Source organism: Phalacrocorax aristotelis, chromosome 7, assembly GCF_949628215.1.
Source record: "Phalacrocorax aristotelis chromosome 7, bGulAri2.1, whole genome shotgun sequence".
Lineage (NCBI taxonomy): Eukaryota > Metazoa > Chordata > Aves > Suliformes > Phalacrocoracidae > Phalacrocorax > Phalacrocorax aristotelis.
This window is the reverse complement of record NC_134282.1, coordinates 29,741,797-29,766,700: the sequence shown is the minus strand read 5'-3', so window position 1 is coordinate 29,766,700 and position 24,904 is coordinate 29,741,797. Positions and strand designations below refer to the sequence as shown.

Below are 24,904 nucleotides of genomic sequence, written 5' to 3'. Positions count from 1 at the left end.
CTATAGCTAGGAAGTCTAAGGCTTCTGATAAACATGTGTCCTGACAGGAATATTTAAAAAGATGCTTTACCTGAAACTTTTCTCACCTTTGGACCATTTTTAATGTCTTGCTCCTGTGTGAACTTGCTTCTGTCTCATACTGGAAGCTAATATTCTCCAACATCAACACTCTTACATGACCCATTCTCTCTATGGCTACCTGTTCTCACAAAGCTTCCACTACCCTTATTATCTTTCAAGCTTGTGGCCTTTGCCAAATATACTGTGACAAAGCCCAAAAGCTCAAGTGATTGAAGGGTGAAAAGCATACAGGCAGGCGCAATGGTCACAAACTCTGTGCCCACAGGAAATGAGAGTAGTACTAGAACTGCCCAAGATGTTGAGCTTCACGTAAGAAATGCTCCTTTTTAATTACTGCTGCTTCTGCAGAACAACTCATTATGTAAAATTCCTCCCAAGGCAGAATTCAATCCCAGTTCAAAGAGAACACATGCCTGAATACATGCTTTAACCCTCCTACACAAGTCTTTGGTTTCTTGGAAGAAAATCAAAGACTATCCTGAATTCACATCTGTTGTGCATGACATTTTTAATGCTGCTAGCAGACACTTTCAGAACTTTCCTTCAATACAAGGATCAACTTCTCAAGGAACACAAGTGGTCATGATCCAATCTGCTTTGTTATAGGTAGAAGGGGAAGTACATACGCAAAAATATTTACACTTCAAAACTTCAAGAGGCCCTAACAGTTAGACAGTGACAAGCTACTGTGGAAGCCAGTAGTACATCTAACTGCTTTCTGCCTACCACAGAAGTGAAGGAAAACCACCTTGCTCCTGGCTCCTGTTTAGCTACTCTATTGCATGTGCATGTCTAGACAGCTACAGAGGCATTCAGGTAATGGCTACACTTTCACACATCCATGCCTATCTGCTTTACAAGCCAACCATGCATCCTACAGAATTAAAATCTTCGATATGTTAAAACATACAAACACAGATGACAATGTAATGCTACAACATAGGGCGCTATGCTTAGTCTTGTAAAAATTTCAGTTGAGCAGGATTTTTCCTCCAATCTTAATATCAAGACTATTTATATTGAAATGTGTGTTTCCACAGCACAACCAGACAAGTTTATTTTCCAAAACAACTCAGTTCATATTTTCAAATTCAAGCCTAATTTTAATATATTCTGGAAGTGCTTCAACATGACACTGCTAAAACGGGGAATGCTGTTCTGGTTTTCCTACATTAAACACGCACATGCAATTTTAAACCACAGAAAAGGGCAGAGAGATATGATTTGGGGGTAGTGCTACTTCCCCACATAACAATAATACTAGAATCCAAGTAGCCGCAGCAAATAGCAACAAGTAAAAGGCTCTTTGCTCAGTAATCCATTTAACTTAAAGTGAAGCTGAAAGTATAAGTAAATGTGAAATGAAACTGGGGAAGAGAGACATAAAACTGATTTAATGTTTCAAAGTCTATCAACTGCTAAAGGGCAACAGCTAACAAAACTGAAATAAAAGTAGTGATTTTAACTGTATGTAAATGAAAGTGTACTGTAGACCATGATTTTTTTTCCCCTGCAGAAGCATATGGAATAGCAAATCTTTAAATTAGGAAGCACAGTACTTTAGAAATCAACCTCTAAGACCTGCTACTCAGATTTTTTGTAATGTATCCTGAGACCTAAAATAGTAGAATATATTTTCTTAATGAACTAGGACTGAATGACAAATATAGTGCATTTTTAAGATGACATTCAGAAATTTGCTACTGTCCCCTAATTCTTCAAATTCAGGTATCTTTCCTTTATGAAGACACTTAAGAATTTAGCTCAGACTAGAAGCAGCTCTTTTCCTGATTTTTTTTTTTTTTGTCATAAACTTTCTTCTACAGAAACAGGACCCTGTACTCTGATTTTGGAAAGTTTAAAACTTTTAACAATTAACTTAAATACCATACATTTAAGGCATGAACTTAAGCTTATAAATATGTTCATGAGGCAGTGCTTTTAAGAATGAACTGCCCAAAACAGTAAATTCAATGCAGTTTAAAAATGGTACCTTAGGAACAACTGTGTATACTCTGGGTTGCAGTATTCTATGTCTAATATGAACAAGAAACCCTTCAACTTGGTTAACACAAAGCTGCTTATACACACTTAAGTCACATCAGTATGCCTATTGCTTTCCCTGGTTTGCCTAAGTTCTCAGGGTCTTTATTCCTACAGTTCCTAACTGTACCGAAGAAGCCCTGAAGGGTCACCAACTTGCACTCGGCTAGGTCATAAGCAGATCAATACAGATATCACATGAATGAAGGCAGTAACAGGTCTCCTCACTAAGGACAGTTAATTCCCGCTTGTTTTAACATACAACATTTAACGTCTAATAGGTTTCCTCATATCTACAACTCAACACAAACTTGCACTGCTAAGTGCATGTTTTGACTTGTACTAGTAAAGTCTGGTGTACTACACTCGGAAGGCAGCTGCATCTGAGACGTACCAGGTGAATTAATGGCAAGGTCCTTCTCCAAGGCTTCTATTACAGCATCATGATTCATATTGTCTATATGGGTGCACTTTGAGCAGCCCCTCTTAACTAGATAAAAAATTTTTTGTTAAAAAGAGCATAGAGGTAGACAAGAATGCTGAGAGTCCCTTAGTGACCTATGATGACATGAATATAAACTCAAAGCTTTGAGCTTAGGTTGGTAAAAAGATGAAGCCCTAAGAGTTAATCTTCATTCACGCTATGACTCTGTTTCCAGTGCTTTTCACGGGTGGTTTGTTTTCAAACACTCCTTTCTTTACATAAGAAAAATTTTACGTGGTTAGAAAATGAAATGGAAGCAGTCAGGTTATCTTGAACAGCACGATCAGTTGTTTTTAACAAAAATTTACCTTGGCCAGAATGTACTAAATGAGTCAGGGCTCTGCACAAGTCAAACTCACTGCGTATGTTCCTGGAATAACACAATTCCATTTGTTCTGCAAAGAATTTTCTCCTTCACAGGAAAAGCACCATTAAACAATGTGTTCTTTAAATCAAAGGTGAAAACCCTGTGTTTTCTTCCTCTTCTGACTTAAGACGATCTAAAAGATTGACAACAAAGTCTATTTCACACCATATAAAGGCAGAAGAGATTTGTCAACCACTGGCAAGAGATGCAATGCCAGTTGTGAGAAACATGCCAAACGAGACACTTTCCAAAGTTGAGAGTGGTAGCAAACCTCCTATCGGAAAGTGAAGCATTACAACCTCATTAAAAAATTCTACTGTAGAGTAAGAAACAAAATTAAGAAAGCATATGCCAGCTAAGCCTCTCATCTTTCTAACTTATTTAGGTTCTATTGATCCACAGATTCCAATATCCCAAATATAGTACAGATAACATATTCTTGTTCTTACTGGTAATGAGACGCACATTTTAATCTTCATAAATGTCCGTTTAAAAGAATGAACGAAGGCAAATTATCCATAGAAAAATCTAAATGTGAAAGAGGCTAAAACTTCTATGACAGTGACTAGCAAATCAATACACAGTGAAACCGTAAACTGCAAATAGAAAAGAACAACTGGATGGCCAACACGAAGGATCTCAAGAAAGTATGAACAACTGATACCTTTTGCCCAGGGCTTGTGACCTTTGTACTCCCAAAAAGCTGCCTCTCTTTTTGCCAACTGATACCTACTTTTAATTTTAAGCTCTCCTCTTTTGGCACAGAGCACTGCACACTCAGGCATCCAGACACACTCTGAAGTATTAGATGATATAGCATTTAAAAATCCTATTACAAATTAATGTATTTTACGAACATGCAGGTAGAAGCTCTGTCACTACCCAGGGCATTTTACAACTTTTCTCTGGAGTAAGGTGGAAGAAAAACCTCTTCTAAGGGATCTCAAGTGAACTCAGGGATGAATTGTGCCTTCAGATTATATCTTTATAAAAGATACAGCATTGAGATTTCAAGAGAAGTGTCTCCAAATTTCCAGTCATATCAGTTTACAAGCTACAGAATGAGTTGTCACTGAATCGGTTGAAAAGCACTTCAAAGACTTAACGAACAGCTAAGATGAAAGACCCAAGGCAAACTCTGTGGCATAGGAGAAGCTAGTCAAATAATGCTAAACAAGGAAACTCCAGTCTATTTGCCTCCTGCACTGATGTTGCTTTATAAGGATCAAACTTGCCCTTTGAGAGTCTGACCTAGCAGGTCAATCCCAGCTTGAGAAAACTGGGAATACAATACATTGCTGGAAACAAGTCTCACACTCTCTGAATGGCCTCTTTCACTTAAAGATTTTCTCAGGACGAAGGTAGGGAGGTCCAGACTTTCTCAGTTTTTATGTACAACCAATTCCTTTAACAGCAGATCGCTTCAGAAGGGAGACCAAGTGCTAAGTTCAGAAAAATCAAGGTTTCTTGATTTCAGTTAGCACTCGTCTGGTTTGTAGTAATACTCAACACCTTACCAGAAGGCTAGAAAACATCAGGGAAGGAAAGTGGGAAGGGCTGCTGCAGTTACTGCCATAACCAGTCAACTTCTTTGCTTTTTGATCCTTTGTAGAAAAGGATCAACCCCACAGCAAGGTAAAAAGAGGCAGACTGACAAGGCTGCAAACACTCCCCTCTCAGAGCGGGAAATACAGACCTAACTATTGTCTGATGAGCACGTCAGCCACAACATTCACCTTCTCCAAGATATGAAATGAGAAAATTGACAGCACATTTTCCTCTGTCCACATTATTAGTAATTAACCCATCCTGAAAGGTTATGTATCTTATAAACTAATATGAAGAAGGAACACAAGAAAGACGAGATCCGTTATGATATGCATCTGCTGTTGTATCTATGACATGACCTTTCTTCACAAGTTTTCTTAATGAGAAGTATTTAGAAAAAATTACTTGAATAGGACAATAGCCCTTCTTTGACACCTTTCCTAGTATAGCAGAGATCTCCTCCTAAAAGCCAACGTACACAAGCTGCCCAGGGCCCAAAGAGCCTTCCAAGCCCACGCATACTACTTGTTGGGATTTCTTAGGCATGTCCGGTGGATAATCACTTACCACTCTGCACAACACAAACTTGCTATGATTAATATAGCTTGCAATGGCAGCAGCCAACACAAAGCCACTTGTATGCCAGTACATGGTGTTACTTCGCAGGGGTGAAGGCTTATATACAGTGACATGGTAGACAACTGCACCAACTTAGGCTATATCTAGACAAAGTTCCTGGGTTGAGGGAGGCGACTGCCCCCTTCTACTCTCATGAAACCCCACCTGTATTACTGCATCCAGCTCTGGGGTCCCCAGCACAAGAAAAACATGGACCTGTTAGAGCAGGTCCAGAGAAGGACCATAAAAATCATCCCAGGACTGGAACACCTCTCCCGTGAAAAAAGGCTGAGAGAGTTGGTGGTGTTCAGCCTGGAGAAGAAAATGCTCAAGGGAGACCTTATTGTGGCCTTTCAATTGTATGAGGCTTAACATGGCCAAGTGCTGGGTCTTGCACTTTGGTCACAACAACCCCATGCAATGCTACAGGCTTGGGGAAGAGTGGCTGGAGAGCTGCCTGGAGGAAAAGGACTTGGCGGTACTGGTTGACAGCCACCTGAACGTGAGCCAGCAGTGTGCCGAGATGGCCAAGGCGGCCAACAGCATCCTGGTTTGTATCAGCAATAGTGTGGCCAGCAGGAGTAGGGAAGTGATCGTGCCCCTGTACTGGGCACTGGTGAGGCCGCACCTCAAATACTGTGTTCAGTTTTGTGCCCCTCACTACAAAAACGACACTGAGGTGCTGGAGTGTATCCAGAGAAGGGCAAAGCAGCTAGTGAAGGGTCTGGAGAACAAGTCTTACGAGCAGACTTTGAGGGAGCTGAGGGTTGTTTAGCCTGGAGAAGAGGAGGCTGACGGGAGACCTTATCGCTCTCTGCAGCTACCTGAAATTGGGTTGTAGTGAGGTGGGTGTTGGTCTCTTCTCCCAAGTTACTAGTGATAGGACAAGAGGAAATGGCCTCAAGCTGCATCAGGGAAGGTTTAGATTGGATATTAGGAAAAATTTCTTCACTGAAAGAGTGGTCATGCATTGGAACAGGCTGCCCAGAGAGGTGGTCGAGTCCCCATCCCTGGAGGTGTTTAAAAGATGTATGGACATGGCACTTCAGGGCATGGTTTAGGAGACCTGGTAGTGTTGGGTTGATGGTTGGACTTGATGGTCCTAGAGGTCTTTTCCAACCTTAATGATTCTGAGATTCAGTACTTAAAGGAGGTTATAAGAAAGCCTGAGATATTTTTTAATCATGGCCTGTAGTGACAGGACAAGGGACAATGGTCTTAAACTGAAAGAGAGTAGATTTAGATTGGACATAAGGAAGAATTTTTTTAGTTGGTTGGTTGGGGTTTGGGGTTTTTTGCTTGCTTTGGTTTTAGGGTTGTTTTGGTTTGTTTTTTTTTACAGTGAGGGTGGTTAAGACACTGGAACAGGTCATCCAGAGAAGTTGTGGGTGCCTCATCATTGGAAGTGCTCAAGGTCAGGTTGGACAGGGCTTTGAGTAACCTGATCTGGTGGAAGATATCCAGAGTTGGACTAGATGGTCTTTAAAGGTCCCAATCCAAATGATTATGATTCTCTAATATGATGGTATAGTTTGGGCACAAGTGTACCAATTGTATCTGCCACGTCCAGGTGTTCTCCTTCCAAAGGGTTCTTTCTATCGGACATTCCAGATGTAAAGCCATAGCAACTACCCTTGATATCAAAACAGCCAATGCAGTTTCTTAAGTTTCTCAAGCTCTGATCCTACTGACAACAGGTGATTTTCCTCTTAAGAAGGTTATTCTTCCTCACAGCACCAGCTGAAACAATTTCAGTTCACATTTTTCAGAAGATCTGGAATACCCCACGCCCCTTGCCCATTATTTTCTGTCATTCAGTGTACCACTGGACTTTATTTTATCAGACTGCACCACTGGGTAAACCAAGGTAGTTCTGGATCAGCCCATAACTTTTGAGGGGGGATAGCTCAGCTACATAAAGCCTTTTTCCCCTTGTTTCTCCTCCATGACCCTCAGGCTCCTTTCTTGCCTTCAGCAACAGAGATACTTAAGGCAGTTCAACAGTTCTCATACCCATCCGCTTTTGTGTTCCTGTCCTACTCCTGTGCTTGTGCCAAAACAGCAGTGTGTGTGTGGTCACAGAATGAACGAGATCAAGGAAAAAGTCTGCTTAAGAGAGAATTTTCGCAGGTTGTTTTTTTTCCCAGGCAAATCAAATTCCCAGCTTATTACATGACCCAGCTGCATACACAGATATCACAGCCAGGGTACAAAGATGAAGCTGCTTAATATTCACACTGCAAATGAACCACTGTATGGAGAAGTGAGAATGTTTATAGTTATTTTCCTAGCAACATTCTGCTGCCCAAAACAGTATTATTCACAGACAATCATCAGCAAAATCTATTAAAAACTTTGTCCATATAGATCCTTTTTAAAGCTGAGAAATTCTCTACAGACAATGATTATTGTGAATACCATTACTCCCTTAAGACTATGCTCTGGTTCACTGCAGCCAGCAAATCTTTCACTGCAAAGGGAAGGGATAGAGAAATGAGGATGCATGCTATATCAAAGATACAAGGCACTGCAATGGAGAAACGAAGCTTTAAGAGGAGATTGGAAGGCCCATTTTGGTAAAGCAATTAGACAAGCAGTGATGGGAGGCAGCTAAATTAAGATCTGTTCTCACAAACGTCACTGTCATTTAATCCAATGCTATAAAAAGTAAGCATGCTTAAGTAGTGCTGTACAGATGTCAAACTGCCCTAGCTCACAACAATTTTGGGGCTCACAAGAGTCATAGCATTTGCTGACTCTGAAACAGGGCAGAGAACCACCAAACAACACAACAAAGGGGATCACAGGTTAAGGTAACACTGGTGAATGATGCCCCAAGTTAGACAACCTCGTCATACACAGAAGAGCACAAGGCTCACGTGATATAGTTTCCAAAAGACTTATCCATATCAAATAAAAACTAAATGATAGTCAGAACTGTTTGGCACGGAGGGGCTATAGAAGAGGCCAGAATTCAGGAAAAGTTCCCAAAATACTGAAACCTTTTAATTGAGAATACTCCATTACTTCTTGCTAGAAGTCACTACAAGAAAATACTTTCCTTTTTACAAGAGGACCATTACTTTTGTTATGGCTATGACTACTTCAGCAGACACAGTTCTAGCTACCACTATCATGCTAAATGGTAGCTCCCAACACCTTCCGAATGGGCAGCATATCTACTTTTCAGAAGTCCTCTCTAGACTCAACAGGGAGGAAAAGGGGTACAGAATGAAAGCACAGAAAGGTACAGAAAGTACCACCTCAGAGGCACTCGTGAGGAAATAATGGAAGTATCTTGTGACTATGAGAGTAGCTGTCACGCTGAATCTAGGGATGCCCATGAGGACGTGCAAGAGAAAAGAGCAGGAAAAGTGACAGCAGCAAAATCCTCACTGGCGCTCCATGAATCCCACTAGCAGAAACACAAGCAGTTCTGCTGGCTGACTTGATGCTACAACAGATTTACTCACCGGTTACCCTCCTGCTGCCCACAAAGCACTACTTCACTGTTGGTACCCCTTCCACTGAGGTGGAGGGACCTTACAGATCAGGCATACCAGGCTGATTAGGAGGTAAGGGTTTGTTGGGGAGGAAAGGAGGCTAATTTCACACTGCCTGTGTTGATTAATCACAGCTGGGCCTCATAGTCTCATAGTACTGACAAGCTGGACCTTTTCTAAGTTCAACCTGTTTTATTAGAGCAGCAGGTATGGTATCAGGCAGACTTGTCTTCACTGTCAAAGCACACCATCCTGCTAGGCTTACATCATGAACAACATGCAGCTAAAGAATGCAACAGGGTCCATCCCAAACTGCCACTTCAGACCATTTCAAAAAGTAGGGACCCCTTTTTCAGCTACCTTTCTTAAAGTAAACCTGATTTGGAATAAACTCCTCCCCTTGAAGTGCGTGTGAATCTTTTTCTAAGTGGCTTTCCACCTCAACTTTTCTTTTATTATGATCACACGCACATATCTGATTGTGTGAGAAACATACCAAGAATAAAAGAATGTTGCTTTCTTTAAGCAATATATCTTTCTTAAAAACAGCACAGAATAAATGGGTACCAGAAAGATTAAACAACAAAATTTAGCAGCTTCACCAAATCCCACCTTCCTCTTTAAAATTCTTATCTTAAACTGCTCCAGCAACATATTTCTTAATTTATACAAATACAGCATCTTTGTTCAAGTTCTAAATGATAATTCTTGTGCTTCAAAAGCAAAGTTTAAGGATGGCAGAAACTATGTCTTATCTTTTGTACAGCCACACATGTTTATAAGAGATTTTAAGATGCATTGCAGGTGCCTTTTTCAGCAATTTGCAGGGGAAAAGGCTGTGGATTGAAAGAACAATGACATGATAGGGGGAAAAACAAATATTTTTTTACTTAGAAGAATAAGAAGCAAAAGTATTCAAGACGCAGTAACTGAACGCACTGTCGGAGAATGCACACATTTTTCTTCCATATAAGATTTCAGTTCTCTCTGGCTGAAGGCAGCATCCAAATTGCATTTGCTTTTTAAGCAGTAGCCTTCTGCATATTTCGGGGAAGAGGGGTTTGTTTTTAAAGACAGATTTGGTACACTTAGCAAGCACCACAACCCAAAAACTGGACACAAAAGAAAAACCCCTCCTTTACATAAACATACCTTTAACAGTTTTGACAAAAACTTGTTTCTCTTTACTGGGGTCTTTTTCTTCTATTAGAATCCCATGGAAAATGCGCCCAAATGTGCCTGTGAAGAGAACATACAATTAGTAAGTACTACATGGTAAAAATACACTGATAACATTAGCAGAATTCGATATCTATTAAGAAAACACTACCTTAACATGAAAGTTAGGAACGTTAGGAAAGTAGGAAAGTTAGCAGAAAGTTAGGAGCAATGGTCCTGAAGCAGTAAGTCCTGAATGCCCTAGTAAGTCAAAAATGTATAACCTAACAACCTCTCCAGCACTGAATCCAGTTCTTGATTCAGACCTATACGCAGTAAATGCTGAAAGTTTAGATAACTAAAACTTAGGCGGACAAGCCTGAGTGAACTAATGATAGAAACAGAATCCAGTTAAATTACTTATCAATACTGACAATGGGTTTATTTGTGGCAATTCAGTTTTTGCCAACCGTCCACACTAAACACTCCAGCTCTGCGCCTTTCTCATCCAGCAGGTCTGGCATTCTCCAGGCAAAACATTTCTCAAAGATGAAATGTTTTTGGAAACGTTCACACGGAAATACTGCTTTCAATCAACCAGTACACATGGAACAGTTTGAAAAACAGTATCACACTGAGCAAATATTTCACCTCAGCTAGAAGGTGTTGGGTTTGTTTGGGGGTTTATTTTTTCAGCGTCTCCAATGTTTTTCCATTTACAAAAATTTAACAAAGCTAGTAGAGGAAGAGGAGCTACATTGAACAGCTGGAGTAAGAACAACTGCAGCTTGGTAACACACACAGAATTAACATTTTATACAACTGAGGTTGGCAACGCTTTTCTGTCACGCTATTACCATGGCACCACTGTGTGCATCACCTTCATGCAATCTGTTAATATGTTGCATCCCTTTCCCATTGACTTGTCCTGTGTGAATAGGTTGAACAATCTTTGACAGGGATTGCCTTAGCCTGGTTGTACATCTTCTGACATGAAGTGTGGTTCTCGTTTGTTTTCTAAATACTTAACAGAGACAGTGCAACACTTCTATCATCTACCCTGGGACTGAAAGTAAACCCTGCAAGACAGGGATCCTCAAATTGTAACCTTATTAAGAAGCAATTTAACTAGAGGCAACCATATATATATAGCATGAGTTATTTAACAGTAAACTAAAACCCTCCTATCTTGGTTCTTGAAGACATTGTAAGAGTGCCTTAAATACATATTTCTGATACACAAATACACATAAAAGTCAAAGGGAAGATAGCATTTTCTACTGAAACATGTTATGGTATCAGGCTATCTATTTTTAAATGCTGGAAATCAAAAGGATGGGGAAGCATATAAAAGCAGTTATGACTAGAAAATAAATTTCCTGCAATCCAATATCTAGACATAGTAAGACTCACAGCATGCCTGTATGGCCCACACTTTGGAGTTTTGTTGTTTTGGTGTTTTGTTTTTTTTTTTTTAATGGTACCTTGAAAGACTTGTATCTTCACAGGAATTGTGTGTGTCACCAGTGTGCTATCACTTTCAGAGACCACACTGTGAACACACTACTTCAGCCTCACCCTCCCCTGGGCTTTTTGCAGATTATGCTGTTTATATTCCAGACTGAACATCTTATGCCGTTTCTCTACTTCAGCAGAAAATGGTAACAGTCCACTTAGAGTTAACATCTGCTCCATTTGCTAAAGCGGAACAGATGTTAATAGCAAGTGGACCTTTAGTCCTTCAGACTTTTGAAAGAGACACCTACATTTTTGGCTTACATCTTAGTACAATATGACCCTGATGCAGGTTCAGAAACAGGTGCTGCGCAAGCCCAGCGATACAAAAGGCCCCTACAGATCCCTCTTCCTTTGCATGTTCTCAAACTCTGGTGCTTTGCATTTTCCAACTGGTTACACCACAGCAGAGCCATAACCTCCTAAATTTATAAAATGTTAAAGTATGTTAAGTTACGGAAGCTACTCAAAGTTTATAATAAATCTGTAGCGAAGACTTGTAAAATATCTTTAAGTTCCATTTGCAGCACTTAGGTATTCTTGAAAATTTTGTGCAGGCATTTTTGTTAGTTGCTTCTTCCCCTCTGAAGCTCATTTGTTCTTAGATGACAGAGGCTCAACTCTCCTACAGTCCTGAACTAAAATTGATGATTTTTCATATCAGGATCTGTCTTTAGATGTCTCACTAACTTTTTAAGATTCTGACAGTCTCGAATACCAACTGGAGGCCAAGAAACCAAGATCCATCCCAGTATTAACTGGGTACACATTGCATTCAACAGCCATTTAAGCTGTCTCGCAGAATAGGGCAGCTCTGTCACTCAGTGCTAAACATGTGACACATAGCTGCTGTACTGAGTCACTTCTAGTCAGTGGATGACTACTCACATCGCAACTACAGGCAACAGACATTACAAAGGAACACAGAGGACATTCTGCATGCGAAGGAAGCTTTTTGCCCAACGAACATTGGAGTTGAGCACAAAAGCTACCTCCTTAGAGATTTAGAGGCATAAATTAAATGGGGAGTGTTAGCATCCTCCCATTGTTTGCCAGACAGTAAAGCAAGGGATTTTAGTAGTTCTACCTCCAAAGCATTAGTATCTCAGATCTCTAGCTTTTGAAAGTTTGATTTCTCATGGGACTTAGGGAACACAGACTTGAAGTTGCAGCAGTAAAGATTTACAACAAAAACCTGTAAATATTTAAGTCCATTTCCCAAATTCAACAGCAACAAGAACCAAGTGACATTGTGCATGAATACTTCCAAAGTAAATGTTAAGCAAGATGGAGTCAGGTAATCTCTAATTGTTTTCATATCAGAGCTGTAAATGTTGCATCTGCTGATTGGATTTCCTGATCAGAAGCCATTAAATTGAGATTATGAGTTTAGATGACTGCAGGTTTTGTGGGCTTTGGGTTTTTTTGTTTTGATTTTTTTTTTTTAAGAGAAGCTCTCCTGCAGTAACTTACAGAAGTGAGTTACTTTGCCACTTACAGCCCCAACTGATTACCTCATTCCTTAGCCATCTAACCCTTACCTTTATTTAAAGGACTAGATTAAGACAGAAAGATGAATGATTTACTGAGCACGATTAGTTGCTCCCCCATTCTAATGAATTCTGGAAACTGCTTTCCCCACCCGTCACACCCCAAATGCAAACATCATTCATCGTTCTTCTCATTCACCAAAGTTACGAAGATCAGAAACGTCATCCATGATTAATTTCAGAAAAATCTAGCTACTGAAAAAGAAAAAAAAAATATACACCATGTTGTAGCCAACAAGTATCCAAGTCCTGTAAATACCTTCTTGAAGCACATCTTTTAGAGTTATCCTCTCCCGGGAGATGGCTATGTCCTTCACTTTAGCTTTTGCTTCCATTAGAGTGACACTTTTAAGATCATTCTTCTCTATCCTTAATGTAGGATAACCTGAGGAGCCAGCAGAGCCAAACAAACTAATATAAATACCCTTACAATGAGAACACAAACACATCGCTTCACTGCAGCACCACCTACAGGTATAAACATATGCAAGCAGCATGTACTTAAAAAGTTTAGTAAATAATCTTAAAAAGATTATAGTATTATACAAACACAAAGACACATGAATATAATAATCCACAGGAAAAAAGAAAAACCATATCGGAATTCTATATAGTGTCATGCAGTCAAGTCTCATTATTAACACCAAGTAAATAAAACTACTCCTTACGTACTGAAGAGGATTAACACAACACTGCACTTCCCTGACAAGGAAATAAAGATCATGGTCATGAGGAAGATGCCTTACCCCAGCAGGACATAACCAAAACTACCAGTGCCCTCTTCTGGCACTTCTAGACATCTAGAATAATATAGTCAGAAAGGTCTGAATATTTTTTGTACAAGTTTATGAATCACTAGAAAAAAATCTTGACAATTACTTTGATGGGAATTTTTTTTTATTTGAACATTAGTGAAAACAAGGTTGATAGGACTAAGAATGTTCTTCCTGTTTATTTCGTGCATCCAACCTTTTTTCTTCTTTTATTCATTTTATTCATTTTCCCTGTGCCACCAGGGGTGTCCCAAAACAGGTAAGAGACATTCTGAAACAATCCAGACTGAACAGAGCAAACAGGTCCCGTTTAGGCGTAGCAGCTACCACACTAATGAAGGCGAGGAGGGTTTAATCATCACCACGGGCTTAGTTTGCAGGCCACTTTCATGACAAGTTCTCCTCTCTCCTTTTGCCAGAGGCTCAGTAATGTGTTTCCAGGGGTCATAATTCAAATTAACCAAACAGTGTCACTTAGAGGGCCAACCTAAAAACCTGAAGTTGATAGGACATCAACAGCAGATTGTGATCTGGGATAAGAGATGGAAAATAAAAAGGCTGGGGAGAGACTTCAGAGGGCAAGAGGGAAAACCAGCTCAATAACTGGTTGTATGCTAAGATCTCTTCCAAACTCTGTGGAAAGATAATATTTTTTTGTATTTACTTATTTTTATTTTAAAATAAATTTTTCTACTAAAATTTTAAAGGCAGTTTTTTGTAAGTGAAATATGAACTCAGATGGCAAAATATTTTTTTTTTTTCCAAAGGAGATACAATACAATTTAGAAGAAAGCCAAAACTTTCCCAGAGTTGCTCAAGTTCAATCTTTGGTAAACACCTGCTTCCACATTCCACACGAGGAGGAAACAAGACGACACAGTAGGGCTGAACAGTAATCACAACATTTGTGTAGTGCTCCCTCATGAATTGGGATGGTCTGTATCATTACTACATGCAACCAGAAGGAAATGGGAGAGACTTTTAGGTCTTAACTGGTTGCTTTAAAAAAAAAAATCAAGTCCTTAACCATTATTTTTACCTAGCTCTAAATAACAGTTCTACATTGACATTTCTACTCGTTAGATTGCCGAAAAAAGTCTCTTAAGGCAATTAATACAAAACTATTGAGCATTACAGAAGAGAAGAATCACTAGCGGCAATAGATGAAAACAGGAGCCATTTAATTTACACTTTGTGAAAAGGTCGTGAGTGCCAGCTTTGCAGTTTCCTGTCTACTGAAAAAACAGCAATTTGAGTTTAACAGAGAGATAGTTTGTTCCTCTGGCCAGGCTCCCCCATTTTTCGCATTTCATAATATAAACCCTTCCCTCACTTTAGATCTTTTAAAGCAGGGTCTCAAGCAGTAGCATAAGCCAACTGAGTTTGGGCTAAGTCCTGCCTTCCTCCAGTGTCCAGTCATGTAGACCCGTAGCCCCTAAGTACCAACTCTTGGTGCTCACACAGTGAGGCTACAAGCCACCTCAGAGACTTAGTCAACCAAAAACCCATCACTCCACAAAAGAAGTCAGGTTTTGGCCGACTCAGCTCCCTGAATCATCTTGCAGCCTAGTGGCATAAGTGCCAGCACAGAGTAAAAGGCAAACACTCACGGTCAGTCCAACCTTAGATGAGACTGAACTGCCAGGGAACTGCACACCAAGTGTGTCCAGCTTCCCTACAGTCTGAACAGTCCCTTCCCTGGAGTAATGCTATATGGGATAGAGGAGACTAGAGAAGACAGACAATAACTGGCAGAGTGTTTACTCTGCAGATAATAAATACCTCCAGTAATTACAGAATTAACATGGAACATAGCTAATATCAGTCTACCACAGAGTATGTAAAACCCAGCCACCCTTCCTTTTAACTCACTGCTCTTAAACTATTTAATGTTCTTTAAAGCAAAGCTGTAAACAAAAATCATTAATATATCACCCTTATAAAGCTTTTCCCCATTCATTTCTTTTGCAGCAAAAAGATGAAAAGACTAATCAGTGAGACCCCTACCACCAAATATTCCAGCTGTGTCCAAGAGGGTCTGTTGCAAGGGTCTAATTAGATTAACACTTACTGGTTACTGGCGTTGCATTGTTTGGCGTGTCAGCTCGCAAGTACTGTGTCGTCTGCGTGGAAGGTTGGGATAAACCTTGTGAGCTACTGCTGTCACTAATGCTGTTTTAAAACAAAAACAGACAGGAACATCACTGCTTGCCACTGTAGTAAATTCAAAATTAACATAAAGTTAAAACCAGAAGATTTTCCAGGCCAGATTTTGAAAGAATGGCATTTTTAAAGCTCTAACACATTAAAATGTATTTGTAACTCAAAAATCTTAGCACTTCTGTCCTTTGAGTGTCAACAACTTCCTCCTATGTGTTTTGCAGAATTTGCTCTATTTCCCAGTACTTTTTCCCCACTTTTGAAAAACCAAGGTGACAAAAATGCAAGAATCACCCTGTCATACCAGAAACAAAGTTGTTATATTCCAGAGAAGACTTGTATGCATTTGTTTTATGGTACCAACATCCCACTGAGAATCAACGACAACTACAGAAGTTTGAAAAGCAGTAGTCAGAAACAAACAGAGCAGCACCCATAACACCCTGCAAAGCTTAACTGGCTTTTTCGGCCAGAGTGATCTCCTCTTGCTTGCTCTGGGCACGCCAGCTGCCAGCTCTATCTGCTGCCCTTTAATTCCTGTGCTGGAGCAAATATCAGAAAGATATTCCCTAGTTCACTGTTGCAAATGGTTGTTTGCCCTATTCCACTGAACGTGTCTCACATCTCTTTTACAGACCAAACTGCCCTAGCCTATTTTGTCATTCCTTTCTCTAACCATACTTGTTGCCCCTTCCAGGACAACCTACGATGTGCTTTTGAGATATTTTGTTTGGGTAGAAGGACCATAGCTGCACATAGTATTCAACAAGCAAACCACATCTTAAACCATAGCAGAATGTTTTCCATCTTATCCTTACAGTCAAAATCCTACAAAGAGTTGTAGCTGTAATGGCCTAAGAACAGGTGAGAAAGTTTGCAGGCAAAGGCAGTACCTGTTACTAGCTCATATGGCAGGGCCAGAAGAAGCTTTTTTGATCTCCCTCCCAAACACACATCCCCCTCTTTTTTGAAACTTAAAAGCTTATCCACTTCTGCTGACTGTATCAGGAGAACAAAGAAGAGTGTGTTTTGGGGTATAACCCTGTGCCTTGCCAAATAATCAACATTCCATTTGCTTCTTGGGCTGCTACTGAGCACTGACAAAGCAGCGCTAGCCATCCTTGTAGGATTTTTAGACACGCTTGGTGATGCCCTCAAGGACCACTGTTAGCTCTGAAGCAAGGCTTCCTTTAAAAAACAAAAAAGCCAAGTCAACTCTTCCCCATTATGCCGTAATCACAGATGCACCTGCTGAATTTTTTCTTTAGAACAAAATTTACTAATACTAACAATACAAACATCAGGCTTACTTATTTATAGATGGCCCTCAATCTCTCTCTGGAAACCCTTTTTAAAGTTATTCCCACATTTACAGTCTTCCAGGTGTAGGGTTCCAGCGTAGTTTTTAGCATGAGGTTGAGTTACAGTTGGTGATCTAGCTACGCTGCTTTAACTTCCTTTAGAGTTTCTGAATACATATACTCCAATGCTGGCAACTTATTACTGCTTATTTTAACTATTCACACTATCGCATCTACATGCTGCTTCAGTGTAATCCACTCTCCAGCCAGTTTCCCATAAAGAAGTGTCCTGGCACGGTCACTGCATTAAACAGTGATGCAGAACTTGCATTTCGTTTTCCTGCCACGACTTTATCTCCCCTGGAAACTCCTTTTGTAACTTGATCACCTACCGGCCCTACAGATTTCTTTGGCTGCCTTCCTGCTGCAGGCAATTTTGAAAAAGGAGTTGTTTTTTTTAATGCCTGTTGCAAGTTTGAAAAACAACTTTTTTTTATTAGATTCATCCTGGTGTTTAGGTTTAACTTCTTTGTGTTTATGAACCTTCTTAGTTTTCTCACTTGTATACTACATCAGCTTTTTCAATGGTGCCTTCTTGCTTTTAATACCCTGCTGTTAAGCCACGCCAACTTTCTTTGGCACTTTTTCAAGTGCCTTTGATAGGACGTATGCAAGCATTTGCTCTGAACTTTCAATACAATGTTCTTAAAGCATCTCTGTAGAGCCTGTAAACTCAGCTGTTGGGTTTTAGCTTCTATTTAACAGCCTCCCTCATTTTTATTTAGTTCTAGTTTTTGAGATTAAGAGCAAGGACAGTGGGTTTTCAGCCTCTTGCTCCTGGGAGGTTGCTAACCCTAATGACATTATCATCTTTCATTCAGAACCCCTTTACAGCAACATTTTGAGCTTGTTATTCAAAACCAAATCAAAAGTAGTTTCTCCCCTCACAAGTTCCTTGACTAGTTGCTACATGATCGTGTGTAATGCTACACTAGTTGCTACACTGATCGTATGTAATGCCAGTGCATAACACTAAGGTTAAATAATAAGACTGAACCAGTTTCTCAAACAAACACTGAAATATCACCTCGCAGTTTCTTTGCTGGCTCCTGTGCCTGCTGCCTGTTCGGACAACAAAACTCCTCAGACCCTGATTTTCAGGCACATTTTGCCTCTATTACGCCTTTTTTACAACACTAGTTGACCACAGCTCTTACTCAAGGTTTCATCAGGTCAGGCACCTTTGGGGTCAGAAAACAACTCACCACATGGCTCTCCGAGGAACTAAATCCCACGATCTGCACAAACTTCACAGAAATTATCAGAAGGCCATATACTGATTTAGAGCAAGTTCTTTAATACCTGCAGGCCACAGAGTATTAATTTTTAGCTTGCACCTCCACAGAAATCAAGTACAATGACTCTGTGAAAGGACATTTGATCACACTGCTAGGCTGAGACAATCTCTCAAAAACTCATAAATGACGTTTCACATACTCTATAAATGTAATGCTTTTCCTTTCTAAATTAAAGCAAGCTCCACATCCTTTAACATCTTCTATCAATTAAAAACCCTCAGTAGACAATGAGGCACAAATGAATAGAGGAAAGCTGAGAAGTCATTTGCTTAGATAATCAGGCCTCGAGAAACCATTACTACTTACTGACATGCCCCAAAAACCAAATGATCTGGGGACACCAGAGGAGTAAATAACAGAAAGAAAACCAGAAAGAAGCAGATGAATGGATAGATAAGATGAAAAGGTAGAGCTACTCTGAGAGGCTGCAGGCAGGAACAGAAACAATTCGAGATATCCTTTCAACAGGGGTGACCACCCACGGGCCTGACTGTTTTCCAGAGTATTCAGTTTCAAAACTGCCTGCTTCTGAACGGTTGTATCTGATGCAGCTTGTTCACACAGCCTCAGCACAGCCTCAGTCCACCTGCTTCTTCAGCCTCCCTTCTGCCTCGGTTTTTAATCCCCACTCAGCTGACCGTATTGCCCTTGGGTTCACATTACAAGTCCTTTTCACATGCATGTGCCGATTTGATTTTTCTGGATTGAAAATACATTTGAGAGTGAGCCCATTTTCAGCTCTATAAGCAACCAGTTGTAATTCCCAGACTATGCCCTAAGGCCAAAGTGAATACTGGTAAATCAATCAAAACTGAGAAAGCCGAAATTCAAACTCCTGTAGAACTCAGTAAACCCAAATATTTTCAGCGTGCCCAGGTATCTATCAGATTTTCCTTCAATCCTAATAATCTGTGTAGGTCTGATTCTGTCCTAATTTCCCCAGTGCGTGTCCTCCACACAACTATTCTGGCAAAAACCCAACAGCCACAACCCTCCCATCCTGTGAACAGCTGAGCGCCTGCAACTGCTGCCTTTCTGTAGTATAGCACTTAGAACAACTCTGCACAGGTAGTAATTGTTACAGCTTGACATCAAGAGCAGAAATTGCAAGCTATACAGAGTACTCATTCTGAGACCAGAAATCCCACAGATCTGGGTAAACGTGTCCCAAAAATGCACTTGAAAAGCTTGAATGTATACCTGTCATCCAACTCTATCCTTTTCATGCTGTGGAGATGCAAGACGGCTAATATTATTGCCACCAGGAATATAACAGCACAGCACACGCCTACGCTGATATAAAACACACGGGTAGAAGTGGTGGGAGCTGCATTTACAGGATCAACTGAAATAGAAAGGTGAAAAGTTAGTGAACCTCTCAAAAAAAAAACCCAAAACCAACAAAAAAAATCCCCAAGCAAACCCTGCAACAAGTGACATTTTGTTAGTTCCCAGCGAGCTGACGTGTCAGGAAGGCGGCACTGCTGTCCCCAGACTTGCCCCTGGTGCCCTGTCACCCACGTCTGGCAGGAGCTGGAGCCAGCCTGCAAAGATAGACCATGGTAACCTCCAGAAGAGTGGGCACCACAGTTCCTGCTACAACAAAGCAGGGCAGGGCCCAGCAAGTCGCTTGATGCCTTCATTTATTTACTGGGACAAAAGAAGGGCTGCTACCAAAGGATAAAAGCTTGCCAGGGACCTCCTAAAATGGTCTTATTGGTCTTGCTGGTTGTACCTTGCACAACCCCTCAACCCTCCTCCATGGCTCCCGTGCTGCAAGCACAGGAGGAGCATGGACAAACCCAGCCTCCAGCTCAGCTGAGCCCCAACACAGCAAGTGGCAAAGACTTGCTAGCTGGGGCTGAAGGAGCAGGATTCACCTGCATGCCAGGACACAGAGCAATACAGCAAATCAAATGAGACTAATACCTAGGCACACTGTGATAGTGGTGCTCACTCACTGACAGAATGTGCCAGAGCACACAACTTCAGCTTCTCCTCCTGATTGTAGGGTATGGTGGGTGGATTATGGCCCCTGTCCTGAATCTTAAGGCAGCAGTGTTACAGGGCAGTTAATTCTCTTTCTCAGAAGAATCTCAACTGTGGTGAGTTTTACAGCAAAATTCTGCACCTTGGCAACAGAAGGCTGTCTGCTGCGCTGGCCTTCAGCTAGTGCTAAGCAGCAACACCAGCAGAGGACTGGAGGCAGGAAGAGTGGAGTAGCCCTAGCCATCTCCAATTTTAAATCACGCATAGCAGAGAACAATTGCCCTGGAAGAGACAGCAGGTGGTAAAGAGAAAACTGAGCAATGTACTCCACTGCTTTCCAAAATGACTCTGGCAAAAATGTTTACATTTTGGGTACTACAGAGTCAGAGCACAGTCAGTCGATGATATTTCCAGCTAGAAGAGGAATGAGTAAGAGAAACTACCTCATTCTATTTATTCAATACTGACCAGTTAAAATGGCAAACCAGACAGGTCCTAAAGTCAAGAAAAAGATCAGTCATATAGGGAAACCAGAGCCCCTAAGATGTGATAAAAAAGTTGTTAGGAGACTTGGAATAGGTTTTTTTTCCTCTTCGCTAGTATATACTTCCAGTCAAAATCATTAATTGCAAAAAACCCCACTAAAATACTGGCTATAGTACCGACTGCCCGGGGAGTGTTTTCATAATGAAAGCTGTGGAAACAGAAAGAACATCACAAGTTTTTCATTTTTTACACTCAAAGGAAGTTGTACACTCAGAATTACTTACAGATAGCCTTGCTGCTGTTCTTATCAGATGTTGGAGATTTTACTTCTGGTTCAAGCTCTAAACAGATAAAAGAAAACCATTAAGTTTAGTATGGATTTATTATTGTAGTCCTTCACAGAGTGTCAGTTGCTTCATTTATGGAAAAACAAATCTGCTTTTCCAACCAGGTGAGCTGACTTAAGGACTATAGTTATCTCTAGATTTCCATTTTAAATACCTAACCACTCTATAATAAAAAAACCCAACATTTCTTTAAGACACATGGGTCAGATATTTCACCACTGATACATATGTCCATTGAGGCCATGCTTGCACCCACTGAATCTACCTACCTCAAAAAACCCTCCAGCTTGTCCAAAGTCCAAAGCAGCAGACAATAGAAAGAGGAGGTGCAGAGAATGTGAGCGTATGCTAAGACACTAAACAGACACTAAACAAAGAGCCCACAGAATCAGTTACTACAGGATAGAAAATAACTTCTTGAATGTTCAATCAATACTACCCTGACTTTCTGGAAGAAATTCTGGCTCCAGCCTAACACTACTCATCCTAGGAAGAGGTCAGAGATGTAGCCATGGGCATTGCGCCTTCTCAGCTGATGCTACAGTCATGAGTCTTTTAAAACTGAAGGATGACAAAGGTAATGCCTATTTAAATACTCATAAATATGGAACAAAAGGCAGAAGGACAACACTGAGGTTCATGTTTGAAAGTGGTCCTTTAGAAAGGGGATAAATTTTCATTAAGCTTACTATGAGTCTGGTCACTAAGAGGAGCAGTGCAGACTGAGGGAACGCAGGCTGTGGAGATGACTTCAAATGAACCTCACTGAGGATTCGCACACAGTTGAGGCAATATAATGGACCCCTGTGGCTGTAAAGGCACAGCCCCACTTGCCCATCCCCCTTCCTGCTCTCAGTTGTGAGGAGCTGCTTCCTCCCCAGCACAGCCCCTTCTGACTCCTTGGCAAGCCAGTTCAGCCTGATAAACTTGTGAAAAAGTAATCCAGGGGAGGGAAAAATCTGATTTTTTTTTTCTTCTCCGCCCCCCCCCCCAAACTTTAGAAGGAACTATTACGAATGCTTTGAACAAAACTGCTAGCAAGTTCCTGCATATTTTCAACTTACACACTAAATTAAATCAGAAATCCCTGGATGCTCTATACCAATCAACACACAAAGAGCTATTGACATTTTTCTGAACCCACCGAAATGTGATCTTTGTAAAAATCACTTCTGCATCATTTAGGAATTGGTCCTATCTCACACACCCCGATAACTGTGCAGTGCCTATAGAAACATCCTCTGCTCATTCAGCAGCTCAATAAGCTATGAATGCATAAGCAGTGCTGACCTCCCCCACTTAGAACATTTGAAAAAGTAGCTAGGAAAACATGAAATAAAGGTTAAAATGTCAATGTTATCAGTCAGACCTCCATTTTCACTAGAACAAGAGATACACTTCGAATTAGGAATGGTCTTCCCATAGCATCAATACAAGGAATATGAGTATCACAACATTATATGCTAAAAAGCCACGCTAGCTTTTTCACCCACACCTTCCAGAAATTCATCCTTAGACATTCATACTCAAGAGAAGTGACAAACTCCACTCTAAAAAGTCAACTACCATCCTCAAAGGCTCCAAGTAAACTGAACAGTGCTAGAAGGAGCATGCAAATAGAGAGGTGGCTATCCTCAAACGCTGCCTGAGAAAAGGATATCCCAGCCATTTTTAAGGAGCATACAGTTCTTGGGATTCTCCAAAACAATTTTCTTCTGATATCTATGAAAAAATTTCTAGGAAACAACAGGAGAAACCTAGAAAGCAACAGGAGATAGTAGCAATCCAAAATAAACCGTGCTTGCTGATTCCCAATTCAAAACACAGAAGAGTTGGTCTGGGATTTCTGAAACTTGTATTATCTGCCAATATCATTCTGTACTCAAGTCAGAAAGACTAACACCTGCTTACATTCACTAAATAGCCAATTTATCACAATTTATAAACTAAGTAGATTTTGTTGGTAATTCTTAAAACAATCTGAACATTCAGAGTTCTAGTTCAACTAGTTTTGAGGGAACTAGTTTCTTCCTTCCAAGCACTACAGAGAAAATGGTTTTTGCTATATATGTAAAATGGTCAGTCATTGCAGCAGAACACTTGGGGAATTTGTTCATCCATCAGCTTCTGCTTTTACCAAAAGTCTCCATTCAACTCTGAAAGGCAAAATTTTACGTGGTTTCTTCCCATCCTCTCCAACATTCCCTCTCAGGAACTGTTACTCCTGTCCTGGACCATATACCTTCCCACTCCTTCTTCCTGTCATACTTTAATACTAGAAGCCTTTTAATATTTGAAACTTAATGTCTTACTTCTGTAGCACATTTTCCTTCGTTTGAAATTTAGAACTGTGATGTTTTTCGATGAATTTATTGTCAAGTTGAGCTGCATTAGTATTGTGACCTCAGAGTCAAGTCTGCCAGTGCAGGAGAGTTCGACACGAAACACTGCAAAAAGACAACAAATAGGCATTGCAGTTAAGTTCAAGCACTTTTCAGACATTGTCGTCAAAGAATATTTAAATATGAGTCTTTTTAAATTATGTTTATAATGTATGTTTTTAAAGAACTTGCTTTAAGAAATGGTATTTTAGCCTTCATGCCTTGTAATTTCAGACAACTATTAAGTGTCTATTTAAATTTAAGTGAGTTATATTAAAAGTTTACAGGCTACTAAAAATTGTATCTGTGGATAAATTACCATTACCTTTGGAGCTAAGGTGCTGTCACAAGAGAAACCTCTGTTATCACAGAAAACTGTTTTCCTCATTGCTTCTTCAAAAGCTGTGAAGGCTAGCTTTTTTCACAACTGTAAAGTTTAAACATTTTGGCCTCTGCAAATCTGACTGGAATCAAAGGTTAAACTAATATGACATTTTTTTTTTTGTTTACTTTCTAGCTTACATACCAGTATTATTTACACCAACAGAGCAGACACAACAAGCCTAATTCCCTAGCCTCTGCTTTCACAAAAAAGTGGTACAAAACCAAAACACAATCTAGATCTTCAAAGGGCAATAAAATATAACAGAGTACAAGGAACCAGAGTTGAATGAGCAAGGAATGATGATCACTTGCACGTTTCCAGAAACAAATAAAATTGTTTCCAGTATAAATTCTATGGAGGAGAATATTCAAATATTCAAAATAGTTTTTCTCAGTTTTAAAACTTACCATAAACTTCAATTTATTAACAGCTCCCACACATCTTGAAATGTCATCTCTATAGGCTAGAGAAATTAAAAGGTGTGGATCTTAAAATTCATGCAATTGCTAATAATTTTGTTGAAAGGGAACAGGAACCTTGTGTGTGTGCGTACACATAAAAAACCATCATGTTTCCTTTTCAGGAAAATCTCTATCCTCCACTAAACAAGGGGAAAAATATTACTCTCAGACTAATAATCTCAACCTATTCTATTATCTAGTCTATAAACAACCAGTTGTTCTCCTGGTATCCAGCCCCCTGATCTGGAAGACAGGGATGGGGAACAGAATGAAGCCCCCATAATCCAAGGGGAAATGGTTAGTGACCTGCTACACCACTTAGACACACACAAGTCTATGGGGCCGGATGGTGTCCACCCAAGAGTACTGAGGGAGCTGGAGGAAGTTCTCCCCAAG

General features: G+C 40.3%; 1 protein-coding gene across 2 annotated transcripts in view; it reads right to left on the bottom strand.

The window, feature by feature from the left end:
• The window catches only part of RYK (receptor like tyrosine kinase), a 64,645-nt gene that overhangs the window by 18,795 nt on the left and 20,946 nt on the right, over nucleotides 1–24,904 (bottom strand). Inside the window, exons 4-9 of one of the 2 annotated variants that reach the window (XM_075099569.1) lie at nucleotides 23,594–23,728; nucleotides 21,219–21,275; nucleotides 19,660–19,804; nucleotides 15,712–15,812; nucleotides 13,127–13,261; nucleotides 9,797–9,883 (exon numbers count right to left, since the gene is read on the bottom strand). In XM_075099569.1, the coding sequence (XP_074955670.1) occupies nucleotides 9,797–9,883; nucleotides 13,127–13,261; nucleotides 15,712–15,812; nucleotides 19,660–19,804; nucleotides 21,219–21,275; nucleotides 23,594–23,728 (660 nt within the window). The remainder of the gene's footprint in view (nucleotides 1–9,796; nucleotides 9,884–13,126; nucleotides 13,262–15,711; nucleotides 15,813–19,659; nucleotides 19,805–21,218; nucleotides 21,276–23,593; nucleotides 23,729–24,904) is intronic. The other variant, XM_075099568.1, reaches the window with a different exon arrangement.